The sequence below is a fragment of the Bison bison genome, unplaced genomic scaffold, assembly GCF_000754665.1.
Source record: "Bison bison bison isolate TAMUID 2011002044 unplaced genomic scaffold, Bison_UMD1.0 scf7180017864148, whole genome shotgun sequence".
NCBI classification, from domain to species: domain Eukaryota; kingdom Metazoa; phylum Chordata; class Mammalia; order Artiodactyla; family Bovidae; genus Bison; species Bison bison.
The window spans coordinates 9,474,261-9,488,192 of NW_011494720.1; the positions used below are offsets into that span (position 1 = coordinate 9,474,261).

A 13,932-nucleotide genomic window follows, 5' to 3' on the forward strand; every position below is an offset into this window, starting at 1 on the left:
GGTGTCATCTGCATATCTGAAGTTATTGATATTTCTCCCGGCAATCTTGATTCCAGCTTGTGCTTCTTCCAGTCCAGCGTTTCTCATGATGTACTCTGCATATAAGTTAAATAAGCAGGGTGACAACATACAGCCTTGACATACTCCTTTTCCTATTTGGAACCAGTCTGTTGTTCCATGTCCAGTTCTAACTGTTGCTTCCTGACCTGCATACAAATTTCTCAAGAGGCAGGTCAGGTGGTCTGGTATTCCCATCTCTTGAGGAATTTTCTACAGTTTATTGTGATCCACACAGTCAAAGGCTTTGGCATAGTCCATAAAACAGAAATGGATGTTTTTCTGGAACTGTCTTGCTTTTTCCATGATCCAGCGGATGTTGGCAATTTGATCTCTGGTTCCTCTGCCTTTTCTAAAACCAGCTTGAACATCTGGAAGTTCACGGTTCACATATTGCTGAAGCCTGGCTTGGAGAATTTTGAGCATTACTTTACTAGCGTGTGTGATGAGTGCAATTGTGTGGTAGTTTGAGCATTCTTTGGCATTGCCTTTCTTTGGGATTGGAATGAAAACTGACCTTTTCCAGTCCTGTGGTCACTGCTGAGTTTCCCAAATTTGCTGGCATATTGAGTGCAGCACTTTCACAGCATCATCTTTCAGGATTTGAAGTAGCTCAACTGGAATTCCATCACCTCCACTAGCTTTGTTTGTAGTGATGCTTTCTAAGGCCCACTTGACCTCACATTCCAGGATATCTGGCTCTAGGTGAGTGATCACACCATCATGATTATCCGGGTCATGAAGATCTTTTTTGTACAGTTCTTCTGTGTATTCTTGCCATCTCTTCTTAATATCTTCTGCTTCTGTTAGGTCCATACCATTTCTGTCCTTTATCAAGCCCATCTTTGCATAAAATGTTCCCTTGGTATCTCTACTTCTCTTGAAGAGATCTCTAGTCTTTCCCATTCTATTGTTTTCCTCTATTCTTTTGCACTGATCGCTGAGGAAGACTTTCTTATGTCTTCTTGCTCTTCTTTGGAACTCTGATTATAAGGTAATTATGATTAATATGTTGATGGATTTTGTAGTAGATACCATACTGGTCAACAGTGTGCATGGATAGATGAAGAATGTCAGCAAAGATGGAAACTATTTTTTAAAAAAATAATAAAATGATCAAATGTAAACACCAGAAATAAAAACCATGTTATCAGAGATGAAAAATTCCCTTGATGGGCTGATTAACAGACTGAACAGAACAGAGTAAATAATCAGTGAACTTGAAAACAGATTGATAAATATTATCTGAACTAACACACAAAAGGAAAAAAAGAGTGGGGAAAGAAATAGAACAAGCATATGAGAGATATGAGACAGCATGAAATGGTCTAACATTTGGGTGACTGAAGTCCCAAAAAGGAAGACAGAGAGAGAGAGCAGGGAAAAGGAAATATTTGAGCAGTGATGGCTGAGAATTTTACAAAAGTAATGAAAATCAATAATCCACAAACACAAGAAGCTCAGAGAGCTTCAAGTAGGAAAAGCACCATAAACATGTAAGTAAACAAATCGACTCACTTAGATGCACTGTAACCAACTGCTGAAAACTGAAAATGAGAGGAAGTCTTAAAGGCAACCAGAGAAAAAAGAAATACTAAATACAGAGAAACACAGATTTCCGTCAGAAGCTATTCAAAACAGAAGGCAATGGAGTGACATCTTTAAAGTGGTAAAGGGGAAAAATTGTCCACCCAGAATTCTGTACCCAACAAAAATTGTTTTTTAAAACTAAAGGCAGTATGAAGACTCTTCCTGACATACAGACGCTAAAAGACTTCATCATCAACAGACTTGTACTATAAAAAATGGAAAAGGTTAAGTCTTTTACAGGAAGAACATGCCATCACATGGAAATTGGAGAACCAACACAAAGAGATGAAGCATAGAAGAAATGGTAGAAATAAATAAATAAAAATAAATATAATACCCTTTTTCTTTCTAATTGCTTTAAAAAATGACTGATTCTTCAGGGCAAAAATAGTATCAATTTATTGTGAGATTTCTAAAATAATAGATGTAAACTCAGAACAATAGCATGATATTTTGGGACAGAGTAAATATTGCAATGTTGTAAGTTTCTTACATTATACATCAAGTAAAATAATATTATTTGTAGGTAAAATGTAAGTTAAATGTGTATATTGTAAACATTAAATAGTAAAATGAGGTAATAAAAGGTAATACAAAAAATTAAGTCAGAGGCAGAGAAAGATAAAAGGAACAAAATTCAAGTAGAAATAACTAATAGAAATAACAAGTAGAAATAACTAAATTGATGGTAGATTTAAATCCAACCATGTTAACAATATGACATTAAATGCAAATGGTCTAAACATCTCAAAAGACTGAGAAAAAAAGACATCATCCAAACTCTAGTAAAAACAGAGCTGCAATGGCTCTATTCATATCAGCAAAAGTAGCCTTTAGAACAAGGACTATTTCTAGAGACATGGAGAGATATTACAGAATGATAAAAGGGGTCATTTGTTTGCAAAGACAAGGATCCAAAGTGTGTCTGTGCCTGACAAGGAGTTCCAGAATAGACAAAGCAAACACAAAACTGGAAAGAGATAGACGAATGCACACCTAACATCACCTATCATCTCTCAGTAATCAACAAAAAAGGAGATAGAAAATTAACAAGGATTCAGGAAAGCCAAACAAGACTAACCAGCTTGACCTCGTCGGCGTTTGTAGAACACTACACAACAACAGAAGCCACATTCTTTTCAAGAGCATGTAAAGCATTCACCAAGACGACTTTATTCTGAACCATAAAATGAGCCTCAACAAATTTAAAGTGAATGTAAAATACATAGCTAATGGGAAGCTGCTATATAACACAGGTTGCTCAACGCAGTACTCTGTGACAACCTAGAGGAGCCGGGGAGGAGGGTCAGGATGGAGGGGACATAGGTATACTCATGGTTGATTCACACTTGTATGGCAGAAGCCAACACAATATCGTAAAGCAATTATCCTCCAATTAAAAGTAAATTTTAAAAAATAGAATAAATGAAATCGTAAGGCATGTTCTCTGACCACAACACAATGAAACCATTTCCAAAGCTACTGTGATGCTTCTGGAATACAAAAATACAGAGCAATGGCGCCCTCAGTAAGCTCCCATGGCCCTTCTTACCTGGGACATCCATGCGTTCTGTGGATAACGGAGAGGACTCGCAGGACGGGATTGTGCAGTATTCCCACCTCACTTCGCTGTTGGTTGTATAACACCATGGGGCTTTCTCCCCATTAGGGTTACGACAGTAGTTTTCCTCCAAGTTTCTGAAAAAGAAGGAACTGTGAGTTTGGCTTTCTAAAAGGCTAAAGAAATAACAAAGTACACACATACTTCTTAATGGTGATACTGGTGGTGTGTCCAGTTAATTCTCTAGAACTATACCAACTGAATAATGGATGGAAACTTAAGCTGAGTGGGAGTCCATAGAATTATGGCAGGATGCTTCTCTTGGGTGAATGATTCAAATATATTCCTTGACTGTGTATCATGAAGCAAAATAGATCTTTCACTGTGCCTAAGGCCCTGTGCTACATGCTGGACATGCAATGGGTGTTTTCTACACTGTTCCTGCCTCCTAAATCATGTATCATAGCCCTCGAATTTGTGTTCTCAAACCTTACTGTACATTTCATGCAAAACCTTGCTGAAACCCACTCCAAGGTCGCTGGTTTAGTTTCTAACAAACTTCCTGATGCTATTGATGCTGCAGGCCCAGGAAACCACACTTTGAGAACCAGTTTTCTAGGGAAACCAGCGCTAAATGTCACTTCCCTTGCAGGTGACTTGACCAGTTTTCATTCCCAAAAGCTTTAAGCCGAGGTTCCTATTGTCACTAAAACCAAGGCACATCAGTGGGATCTTGCTGTCCATCCCATGACAAGGATGGAATGGTTCATTCCTTTCCTTGACAAGGAAATGAAACCAGAGCGGACTCACTTGCATGGAAAGTTTTCTGGGGTCCTGTTGTGTTTGTGGGGTGTCTGCTCGCTCCAGCGCTGACATGTGTGCCCGGACTCGGTGACGGCCACCGTCCCTCCATAGTTTTTGCCGGTTCCCTTCAGACACTGATACTTCGGCCCAGAAGATGGCGGGGGTGTGGCTTAAATGGGGAAGATATGTTACAGTGAGTGCTTCTACGTAAAGAAGGCACAGGTGGAAGTTACAGGAGATGGAGGCAGAGAGTGTCAGTCTGTCTTCTTTTCCTCTTATCCTTCCAGAATCCTGCATTTGAGTGTCGTTTATCATTTTTCAGAAGAAGCCAATGTGGTAGAATCAATGTTTATGAGACCCTCTTATGAAAACAGAGAAGGCAATGGCACCCCACTCCAGTACTCTTGCCTGGCAAATCCCATGGACAGAGGAGCCTGGTAGGCTGCAGTCCATGGGGTCGCGAAGAGTCGGACACGACTGAGTGACTTCACTTTCCCATTTCACTTTCATGCATTGGAGAAGGAAATGGCAACCCACTCCAGTGTTCTTGCCTGGAGAGTCCCAGGGACGGCGGAGCCTGGTGGGCTGCCGTCTGTGGGGTCGCACAGAGTCGGACACGACTGAAGCGACTTAGCAGCAGCAGCAGCTTATGAAAAACCCCTCCAGGGACAAGACCCTTGGAGTAAATGCTTCTTTCTGTATTCTCTGTTTTCTATAGTCTCAGTTCAACCCACACGGTGAGGCTCAACTGTGTCGTATCCTACCCCAAATCTGCACATGTGCCAATGAACCAGCTTCCTTTCTGAAGAATAAATGATTCATTAAGTACACATAACTGACTGACACCGAGTATTCCACAAACAACAGAGAGAGTCCATGGGAAGAAAGAAAATAGTGTCTCCAAGGAAAAGGGTATGCAGTGAGAAATCAAGAAATTCTTAAGACACACTGTCATACGTAAAACAGATAAACAAAGATTTACTGTATAGCACACGGAAGTATATTCAATATCATGTAATAAACTATGATGGAGAAGAGTCAGGGGGAGGAGAATACAGATACATGCATACATGCGTATAACCAAATCTCTTTGCTATACACCTGAAACTAAGACAATGTTGGAAATCAACTACACGTCAATTTAAAGAAGGAAAGCCTCAAGGGAAAAAGAGACTGAAAGAGAAACTGATGTTCATAAGGGGAGTACTGAGTCCCGTTGGTCACTCTAGCGTGACTGTCTGAGTGAAGAATAGGAAGCCAGACCTCAGGACCCACTGAGTCCTGTTAACAGTCTCAACTGTCCTCGTTCAGCGCCTTGCTTCAAATCCTTATAGAAGGAAAATATGATAAAACTGCTTTTTCCAAGTCGTTCCCGGCAGGTCTGCCATTTCATCTTCTCCCCCAGACCTCTCTTCTCCTGCCACTGCCTCCCAAGCTGGCCACACGGAAAAACTGTACGTCCTGAGACAGCACTTTGCTTACAATTAGAAAGAACTCGGTAAAGCGTCTGTCTGCAATGCAGGAGACCCAGGTTCAATCCCTGGTTTGGGAAGATCCCCTAGAGAAGGAAACAGCAGCCCACTCCAGTACACTTGCCTGGAAAATCCCATGGATGGAGGAGCCTGGTAGGCTACCATCCAGAGTCAGACACGACTGAGTTTCACTTCACTGGCTGATAATGAAATCCAGGTACCAGAAGCTGTGGGTCTGATTTGCCTTTAGCACTAGAGAACGGGAGGGTACCAGAGATCACTCCCAAAAGCCTACATTCATCTGTACTCAGAAGAGGCAAAAGAGGACCCCCCCCAAAAAAAAAACATAAAAAATAGATGCTCTGATCAATTACATATAGTAACCAATAAACTGTTTTAAAAGAGTAATCACATCCCATAGGACTTGTGGGGCACTTTCCAGGCACAGCACTCTTGATTCCGAGAGAGCAGGTGAAGGTCCCTGAGGACTGGGTCGGAACCATACTTACTACATCTCGGGATGTCACAGAATTCCCAGCGCTTTTGGGGGTCGGTGGTGAAACACCATGGGCGGGGCTCCCCATCAGGATTACGGCAGTAGTTCATCTTCAGATTCTTGCTTGGAAATCTGAAGGTGCAAGAAGGACTTTAACAGCACTGAACATTTACCTTCACAGATGAGAATCATTTCAAATGAGCAAATACTGAGCACCGCTGTGTGCTAGACACAGTCAGGCACCCAAGGAGGGGACCGAATGAAGGTTATCCTCAGTGTGATGACCATCTCATAAGAAAGATTAGCTGAGTGTTCCAAGGATTGATTTTCTAACAGTCTACATGTGCCACAATCATGGAACAGGATCAACTTTGTCATTTGGGCCATCTGGAAAACTTATGTCAGCCAACTTCAATGAGTCAGCAGCAATTAATAGCAATTTTTAAAACACAAAGTACTCACTGGCTAGAGATAGTTCTTTAGTAAACAGTGCAGCCTAGAAGTTGGTGTCTTCATAGGTTAAAGGAATGGTCCTTCTAGTCTACCCGGTTCTGAGCCTGCTAATCTTTAAACTTGTAGAAACGGGGACAGATAAGCTATGTCCCTGTGTGCAGGCCAGGGAGCGCCCCCGCAGCAGGGACCGAGTGATGGAGCCTGTGAGATGAACGCTACACCTCGTGTCCCTCCGGGCTCATTTCATGTCCCTTCCTGAGACTGTAAATGCTTTGTCAGGATGGGCAGAGCAACCTGCAATGGCTTAGGCAATCTTCTTCCAGTTTCTGGGAAGTAAATTTAACCAATTCTGAGGCTGAAGGCCTTCACTGTGTTTCTTCTTTGGAATACAGTAGGGAAAAGAAAATAACGCAGCGGTGATTTAAGACAGCTATTTGAAGCAGGAGGTACAGACACACAGGGGAGCTGTTTTCCACACTGGAATCTGTGACTTAGTCTCTTTTCCTGTAAGTTTTTACAACCCCCATTATAATCCTGTAGTCATCAAAAAATGAAGAGAATGACCAGAGGCAGCTATAGAGAGGGAGGTATTTTAAGTACAATTAATATGAAATAGGAGATGCAGAAATTTATCCCCACCATTACTTTCTAGATCAGGGACTCTTTTTTCTACTATAGATTCATGACCCCCTTTGAGTAGCTAGTGAAAGTTAGGGATCCTCCATCCCATAAAAATACACCAGTATAAACACACATAAAATATTGAGGGATTCACAAAGCCCTAAAGCCCACCTACAGATCACAGGGTAGGAAGCTTTGAATCTCATCAGCATGAAGAAAAAGAAAGGAATACAAAGAGAAGGGCAATATTTGGAAAGCACACAGGTGAGATGTATATATTGTGTGTGTATGGATGCGTATATCTATATTTCTTACATTTAACCTACAAATTAGCCAGGAATCTGGTTACAGTGCAAATGCAGACTCAGTGGGGATGAGATTCTGCATTTCTAACAAACGCTTAGGTGACAGCACCCTTCCATGGACCACATTTTAACTAGTAAGAATGTATACTTCTAAGGGAGGGGATATATGTGTACCTATGGCTGATTCATGTTGAGGTTTGACAGAAAACAGCAAAATTCTACAAAGCAATTCTCCTTCAATAAAAATAAATAAATTTAAAAAGAGAACGTGTACTTCTTTTGCAGTCACGTAGGAAAATGCAAACTTTGAAATTCAAAAACACTGGGTGTGTTCACTTTTTGAGGAATGCTAAAAAACCTAGATGATATTAAATTACCCATAGCATTGCAGAGGCTTAAACATCCAATTTCACTGCCAGGGAGACTTACTTGGAAGGAATGTATCCGTGGGCATGTGGGCTCTGAGAGTCCCAAGCCTGGCAGTCACGTCCAGACATGGTCTTGGCAATCTTGCCCTCATAGTTTTCTCCACTGCAATGCATACATTTATCTGGGAAGAACAGAAAGGAAGAAAGAAATGGAAATGAATGAAGCAAAAAAGGGTAAAGACTAGACTATCACTAGAAGTGTCTCAAATACCTTTACCACTTGTTCATTGGTAATTTTCCACCAATTACCTAGCAACAAAATTGGCAATAAAGGCTTAATTTTCTAATACAATCTAAAATGTCATTCTCTTTTTCAAATGGTAGAATTAGCAGATGTGGTCTATACCTTCTCTACTATTACAGTTGTGACCAAATCCAGAAACTCCATAATGCTTTGTCTTCAAGGTTGCTACATGTGTTGGTTCTTGGTGGTTGTGGGGAGAGATTGCATATAATCTCAGGAATCTGTAAATTCTCTACTAGAATTTTTTTAATATTTGAGGTCTGTCTTCCAAAAAATTCCTATGGAATTATTCTGATTGAATGCATGCTTGCTCAGTCACGTCCTGCTCTTTGTGACCTCGTAAACTGTAGCCTGCCAGGCTCCTCTGTCCATGGAATTTTCCAGGAGAGAATACTAGAGTGAGTTGCCATTTCCTCCTCCAGGGGATCTTCCCAACCCAGGGATGGAACCCGCATCTCCTGTGTCTCCTGCATTGGCAGCCAGATTCTTTCCCATCAAGCCATTGGGAAGCTCTCTCTGTCTGGATAACTGCCGAAGAAGCCGGCAGCCTCTCAGAATTTTACTGCCAGGGTTTTTGCTTGTGTTCGTGACCTCAAGAGAGAAACAATATTCACCTAAAGGGACAATGCTTCTCTTTTTATCATTATTATTGAGAAGCATGACTGGTTGTTTTTCTTTCTTGCATCCCTGTAAAATGGAAACGTTGCAATGCTTAATATAATGTGGTATAGCAGAAGAATATACGACTTGAATTTTTATGTGACAATAAGGAAAACAGAAGCAGACTTGATATAAAAAGGATACTCGCATGTCAGTAAAGGGCCAGATGACCTCATAACATGGTGTACAAATAAATAAAGAATGCCAAAGGTTGGACTAGAGGAAGTGATGGGAAACTGAGCCAGTATGGACTCAACCACGTGGTTATGCAAACCCCACCTTCATTCATCCCCCTATTGCATCAATAAATGTAGCAGGAAATATGAAGTAAAGAACATTTTCCCATAGGATATTTTACATTCTTTTGACGTTGACTTTTGAAGTGAGCTCTTAAATTGGTTGTTCCATTAAAACAATAGATGGCTGACTTAAAAACTGGTTCATGGCTTGGTTTCAACAACATGACAAAGTCTACCCTGTTAACTTAATGTTGTGTGTTTGAATTGTATTGATTTTGTGGTTTTATGCTAGCAGTTGAATTGCAAATATGTTTCTGGCTTAAACTGTGTCAGAGCTTTAAGCATAAGAAGTGTGCATCTAGAGTTTACATCTAGTTCTGGTTTTTTTTTTAACTTTTTTTTTAAAATTTTATTTTATTTTTAAACTTTCCAATATTGTATTAGTTTTGCCAAATATCGAAATGAATCCGCCACAGGTATACCCGCGTTCCCCATCCTGAACCCTCCTCCCTCCTCCCTCCCCTACCCTCCCTCTGGGTCATCCCAGTGCACCAGCCCCAAGCATCCAGTACCGTGCATCGAACCTGGACTGGCGACTCATTTTATATTTGTCCCTGTTGAACTACATGGTTTTTTTTTTTAATTTTTTTTATTTATTTAATTTTATTTTATTTTTAAACTTTACATAACTGTATTAGTTTTGCCAAACATCAAAATGAATCCGCCACAGGCACACATGCGTTCCCCACCCCGAACCCTGAACTACATGTTAATAAAGATAATTTAGATCCATAATGGAAATTCTGCAAAATTTTGGTCTTTTCCCGGAGGTCATGTATTACTTGATGACGTCAAACACAGCACTAATTGATTACTAATATCCCCACAGATAATCAATTTATAGCAAATTACTCCATACATAAAGGGAAGAATAGGAAAACTTTTTCTAGAGCCATCCCTGACCTTCACATTCGGGAATGTCACAGTAGTCATATCTCTTGTCTGGATCTGTGGTGTAACACCAGGGCCCACTCTCATCATTGTCTGGATTCCTGCAATAGTTCTCCTCCAGTCCCGCTAGAGGAAATTTTTCAGGCGAAAACCTGCAGAGGATGGAAAAGAGTCACTTTGACTATATTTTAAAAATCAACATGTTATCAGCAGGGCAGGATAAGACCCCCCCGCCCTTCCCAACTGTGGTTTGAGATTGTGTCATCCAACTATATTTCGGCTGTGTCCAATAGCATTTGTATCCAGTTTTCAGAGTCTCTATTGATAGCCTGTTCAGTAGAGTAGCTAATATCACTGTTATTACTGTGTGAACAGCCAAGTCTTAGAAGTAGAGTCAAAGTGTCTTATGCACAGTAGAAATTTAAAGCCCTCAAAGCCTGCCAAATTCATGAGACATGCCAAACACCTGCTTTTATCAGGTGCCCTTCTCTCTGTAAAAATAATACAGTTGGTACCATTTTGTCTGTGTGAACTCTGCATGAGGCATTATGCTAAAGTCTCTCTATACATTCTCTAATGTAGTCAATAAAAATGCCCATCAGGAAGGTGTTATTATATTCCCACTTCCCAGATCAGAAAACTGAGGCACAGCCATGTGAAACAGATCAAATCTCACCTAAGCTTGAGCAGTTAATAAATAGCATCTCAAGAGTTTAAAGTCAGATCTGTCTGATGCCAAACTCCACGTCCTTTCTGAGGTATGTCTAGAATTAATGGGAGAGTGGAAGGATAGAGTGAAGCTCGTTTTCAGAGATGAGCTGCTGTGTTGCAATAAGAAATTGGGTTAAAAACCTAAGACTTTGAATCTAAAGTGGCAGATTTTGTTTCTGGTTCTTCTGTGTACCTGTTTTTGGTAGATTTGGTGCTCTTGGGACTTCAGTTTCCTCGCCGGTTGGGGTATAGATGACCAAGATTCTCTCTCAGACCCTTGCCGTTCTATGACTTGGCCATTTGGTTTATCTTTTTAATCTCAATAAGCCTTAGTGTACTGGGAATATGAGACTTCATCTTGTTATTGTTGTTGCTTGGTCTCTCAGTTGTGCAACACCATGGACTGTAGCCCACCAGGTTCTTCTGTTCATGGGATTTTTCAGATAAGAATAATGGAGTGGGTTGCTGTTTCTTTCTCCAGGGGATCTTCTTGACCCTGGGATTGAACCCATGTTTCCTGCATTGGCAGGCGGATTCTTTACCACTGAGCCACCAGTGAAGCCCAACTCATAAGGATGGCTAAAGACAATTTGGGAGTGGGGAGGATCATAGACACTAAATTCCCACTTGATAAGCATTGTTAATGAGAATTTAATACCACCTAATATGGTTTTTCCAGTGGTCATGTATGGATGTGAGAGTTGGACTGTGAAGAAAGCTGAGCACCAAAGAATTGATGCTTTTGAACTGTGGTGTTGGAGAAGACTCTTGAGAGCCCCTTTGACTGCAAGGAGATCCAACCAGTCCATCCTAAAGGAGACCAGTCCTGGGTGTTTATTGGAAGGACTGATGCTGAAGCTGAAACTCCAATACTTTGGCCACCTCATGCGAAGAGTTGACTCATTGGAAAAGACCCTGATGCTGGGAGGGATTGAGAGCAGGAGAAGAAGGGGACAACAGAGGATGAGATGGCTGGATAGCATCACCGACTCGATACACATGAGTTTGGGTGAACTCAGGGAGTTGGTGATGGACAGGGAGGGCTGGCGTGCTGCAATTCATGGGATCGCAAAGAGTCGGACATGACTGAGTGACTGAACTGAACTGAACACCATATTGGGCAAAGTATAAAAAATGACATTAAAATAAATAATAGGCAAGTTGCAAGCTAATCTGTTTTTTGCAATGTTAATGTGAACACATTTGGTTTAGACTGATTGAATTGTAAACATCATCATCTTTTTATTTTCTCAGTCTCAGCCTAGAATTCATGTTCTAGAATTTATTGTTCTTTTTTTATTGTTTTAAATCTTCCAAAAAAAAAAAAAAAGCATATACACAAGAATGAATGGACAGCAGCCGTTTTCTACTTTTATGCCATCAATTATTGAGCAGCTCTGCACCAGCATCAGTAAGATTCTCCCCATGCCTGCTGGTCTAGTCACATGTTCTGATTTGAGTCAGAAATAACGGAATCGTTCTGAGGATAAGAGGTGAACACGGAGACAAAAGAGAAAGTCTTACTTGGGCACGTGTGGAGAAGTGGCGCTCCATTTTTGGCAGGTGACCCCACTTTTTGTTTCGGCTGTGGTCCCTCTGTAGGTCTGCCCATTTCCGGTCTTGCACTCCAAAAGGTAGACTGCAAGGAAGCCCCAACAGTGGTCAAACCCTTTCACCACAACGACGAAAAATCGCGAGGAAGCCCTGCGCTGCTCGGTCACGTTGAGAGAAAGGACAGCGTTACCCACTATCTACAAAGACGGTCTGTGTAAGAGTTATTGCAGGCTTCCCTGGTGGCTCAGTGGTAAAGAAGCCGCCTCCCAGTGCAGGAGAGGTAGGTTCAATCCCTGGGGTTGGGACGATCCCCAGAGAAAGAAATGGCAACCCTCTCCAGTATTCTTTCCTGGACAGTTCCCATGAACAGAGGAGCCTGGTGGGCTACAGTCCATGGGGTCGCAAAGAGTCGGACACGACCTAGCAACTAAACAACAGCAACAAGGGATTATAGTTACGTGTGGAATTTATTCCTTTCTCCAGAGCTCCGGCCCTCCCGTGTGCCAGGCAGATGCTGCGTGCTGGAGGTGCTGGGGACGCTTGGAGTAGGAACCACACAGGTCATGCCCAAGTGGAGCTTACATCTCAGTGGAGTCTGGGGCCCCAAGGTAATCAAGGACACAGATTGTGAAATAGACAACCTCATGGCAACATGTGTAACAGAGAAAATAAATAACATCGTGAGGGAGTGGATGGGAAGTGGGTGAGGGCTTCTTCGTGGAATGGGCAGACCCACAGAGGCTGAGAGAGATGCAAGCCATTTCTAGGCTCACGGTGGTATTTTAAGTGTGAAAAAAGTACCAAAGAGGGTAATACAGTTGTGGTCTACTCTCAACGTTTACAGAAGATGCCCTCAACCAGCCTCCATTTTAACAACTTGCTGGTTACCCAGTGGGCCCCATCCTGCCTTTAAAACATACTGCCAGGGGCCCCCCTGCAGCCCACATGTGGCAGGATGGGCATCTGTGGCTGGCAAGCCACTTTCAGGAGTGCTGGCCCACTCTGTTCCCACCAGTTGGGTTATACGCTTACCAAGAGTCAGTTGTTTTTATTTCCAAAACTTTGTATACAGCTCTATTTGATTACGGATGATCTAAACTGAGAAATGAAAGGGAGAGGGGAAGGAACTTTTTTTATAAACTAAGATAAATAGTTTCAAGTAGTTGAAAAAGTAGAGTAGTTCTTTAAATTGTTATCAAGGGGCTTTCCGGTGGCCGGGTGGTGAAGACTCCGTGCTCTCATCGCCAGGGAACATAGGGTCCTTCCCTGGTCTAGGAACTAAGATCCCCCATGCCACAGGGTGCAGCCAGAACAAATTGTTACCAAATCCACTGACAGCAGTCCATTCGTGTTGTTGATATGAGTTTGAGAGGAGGGGAATCATGAAAATATAAAGGAATTTTACAGTCAGATTGTTAATGGGTATCTCTAGACTTGCTCAAGTTCAAAGAGAAGGACTGATTATGGTAGATAACTCATAAGTGTGGTTTATACAAGAAATGCTCTAGATAACTTCTGTTGGTGGCTCCGGGTTCAAAGAAAAAACGCCTCTGCTTTACATCCAAAGGTACCAGCATAAGCTTGTATTTTCAAATAAAATATAAAATATTTAAAGTATATTTGTATTATCTTTTATGATTCCCCACTCAATGTTTTTGAATAGAGGATACTTGTTTTACAATGTTGTGTTGGTTTCTACCATTCAACAATGTGAATCATCCATAAGCATGGTTATATATATATATATATATATATATAATTATATTTATATTTATATAATAAAATA

At 41.4% G+C, this 13,932-nt stretch overlaps 1 protein-coding gene across 1 annotated transcript in view; it reads right to left on the reverse strand.

Annotated features, from left to right (window-relative positions):
- Positions 1 to 13,932, reverse strand: part of PLG (plasminogen) — a 47,692-nt gene that overhangs the window by 24,450 nt on the left and 9,310 nt on the right. Inside the window, exons 4-9 of the mRNA XM_010840900.1 lie at positions 12,117 to 12,231; positions 9,894 to 10,033; positions 7,789 to 7,909; positions 5,994 to 6,112; positions 4,019 to 4,181; positions 3,200 to 3,345 (exon numbers count right to left, since the gene is read on the reverse strand). Of these exons, the coding sequence (XP_010839202.1) occupies positions 3,200 to 3,345; positions 4,019 to 4,181; positions 5,994 to 6,112; positions 7,789 to 7,909; positions 9,894 to 10,033; positions 12,117 to 12,231 (804 nt within the window). The remainder of the gene's footprint in view (positions 1 to 3,199; positions 3,346 to 4,018; positions 4,182 to 5,993; positions 6,113 to 7,788; positions 7,910 to 9,893; positions 10,034 to 12,116; positions 12,232 to 13,932) is intronic.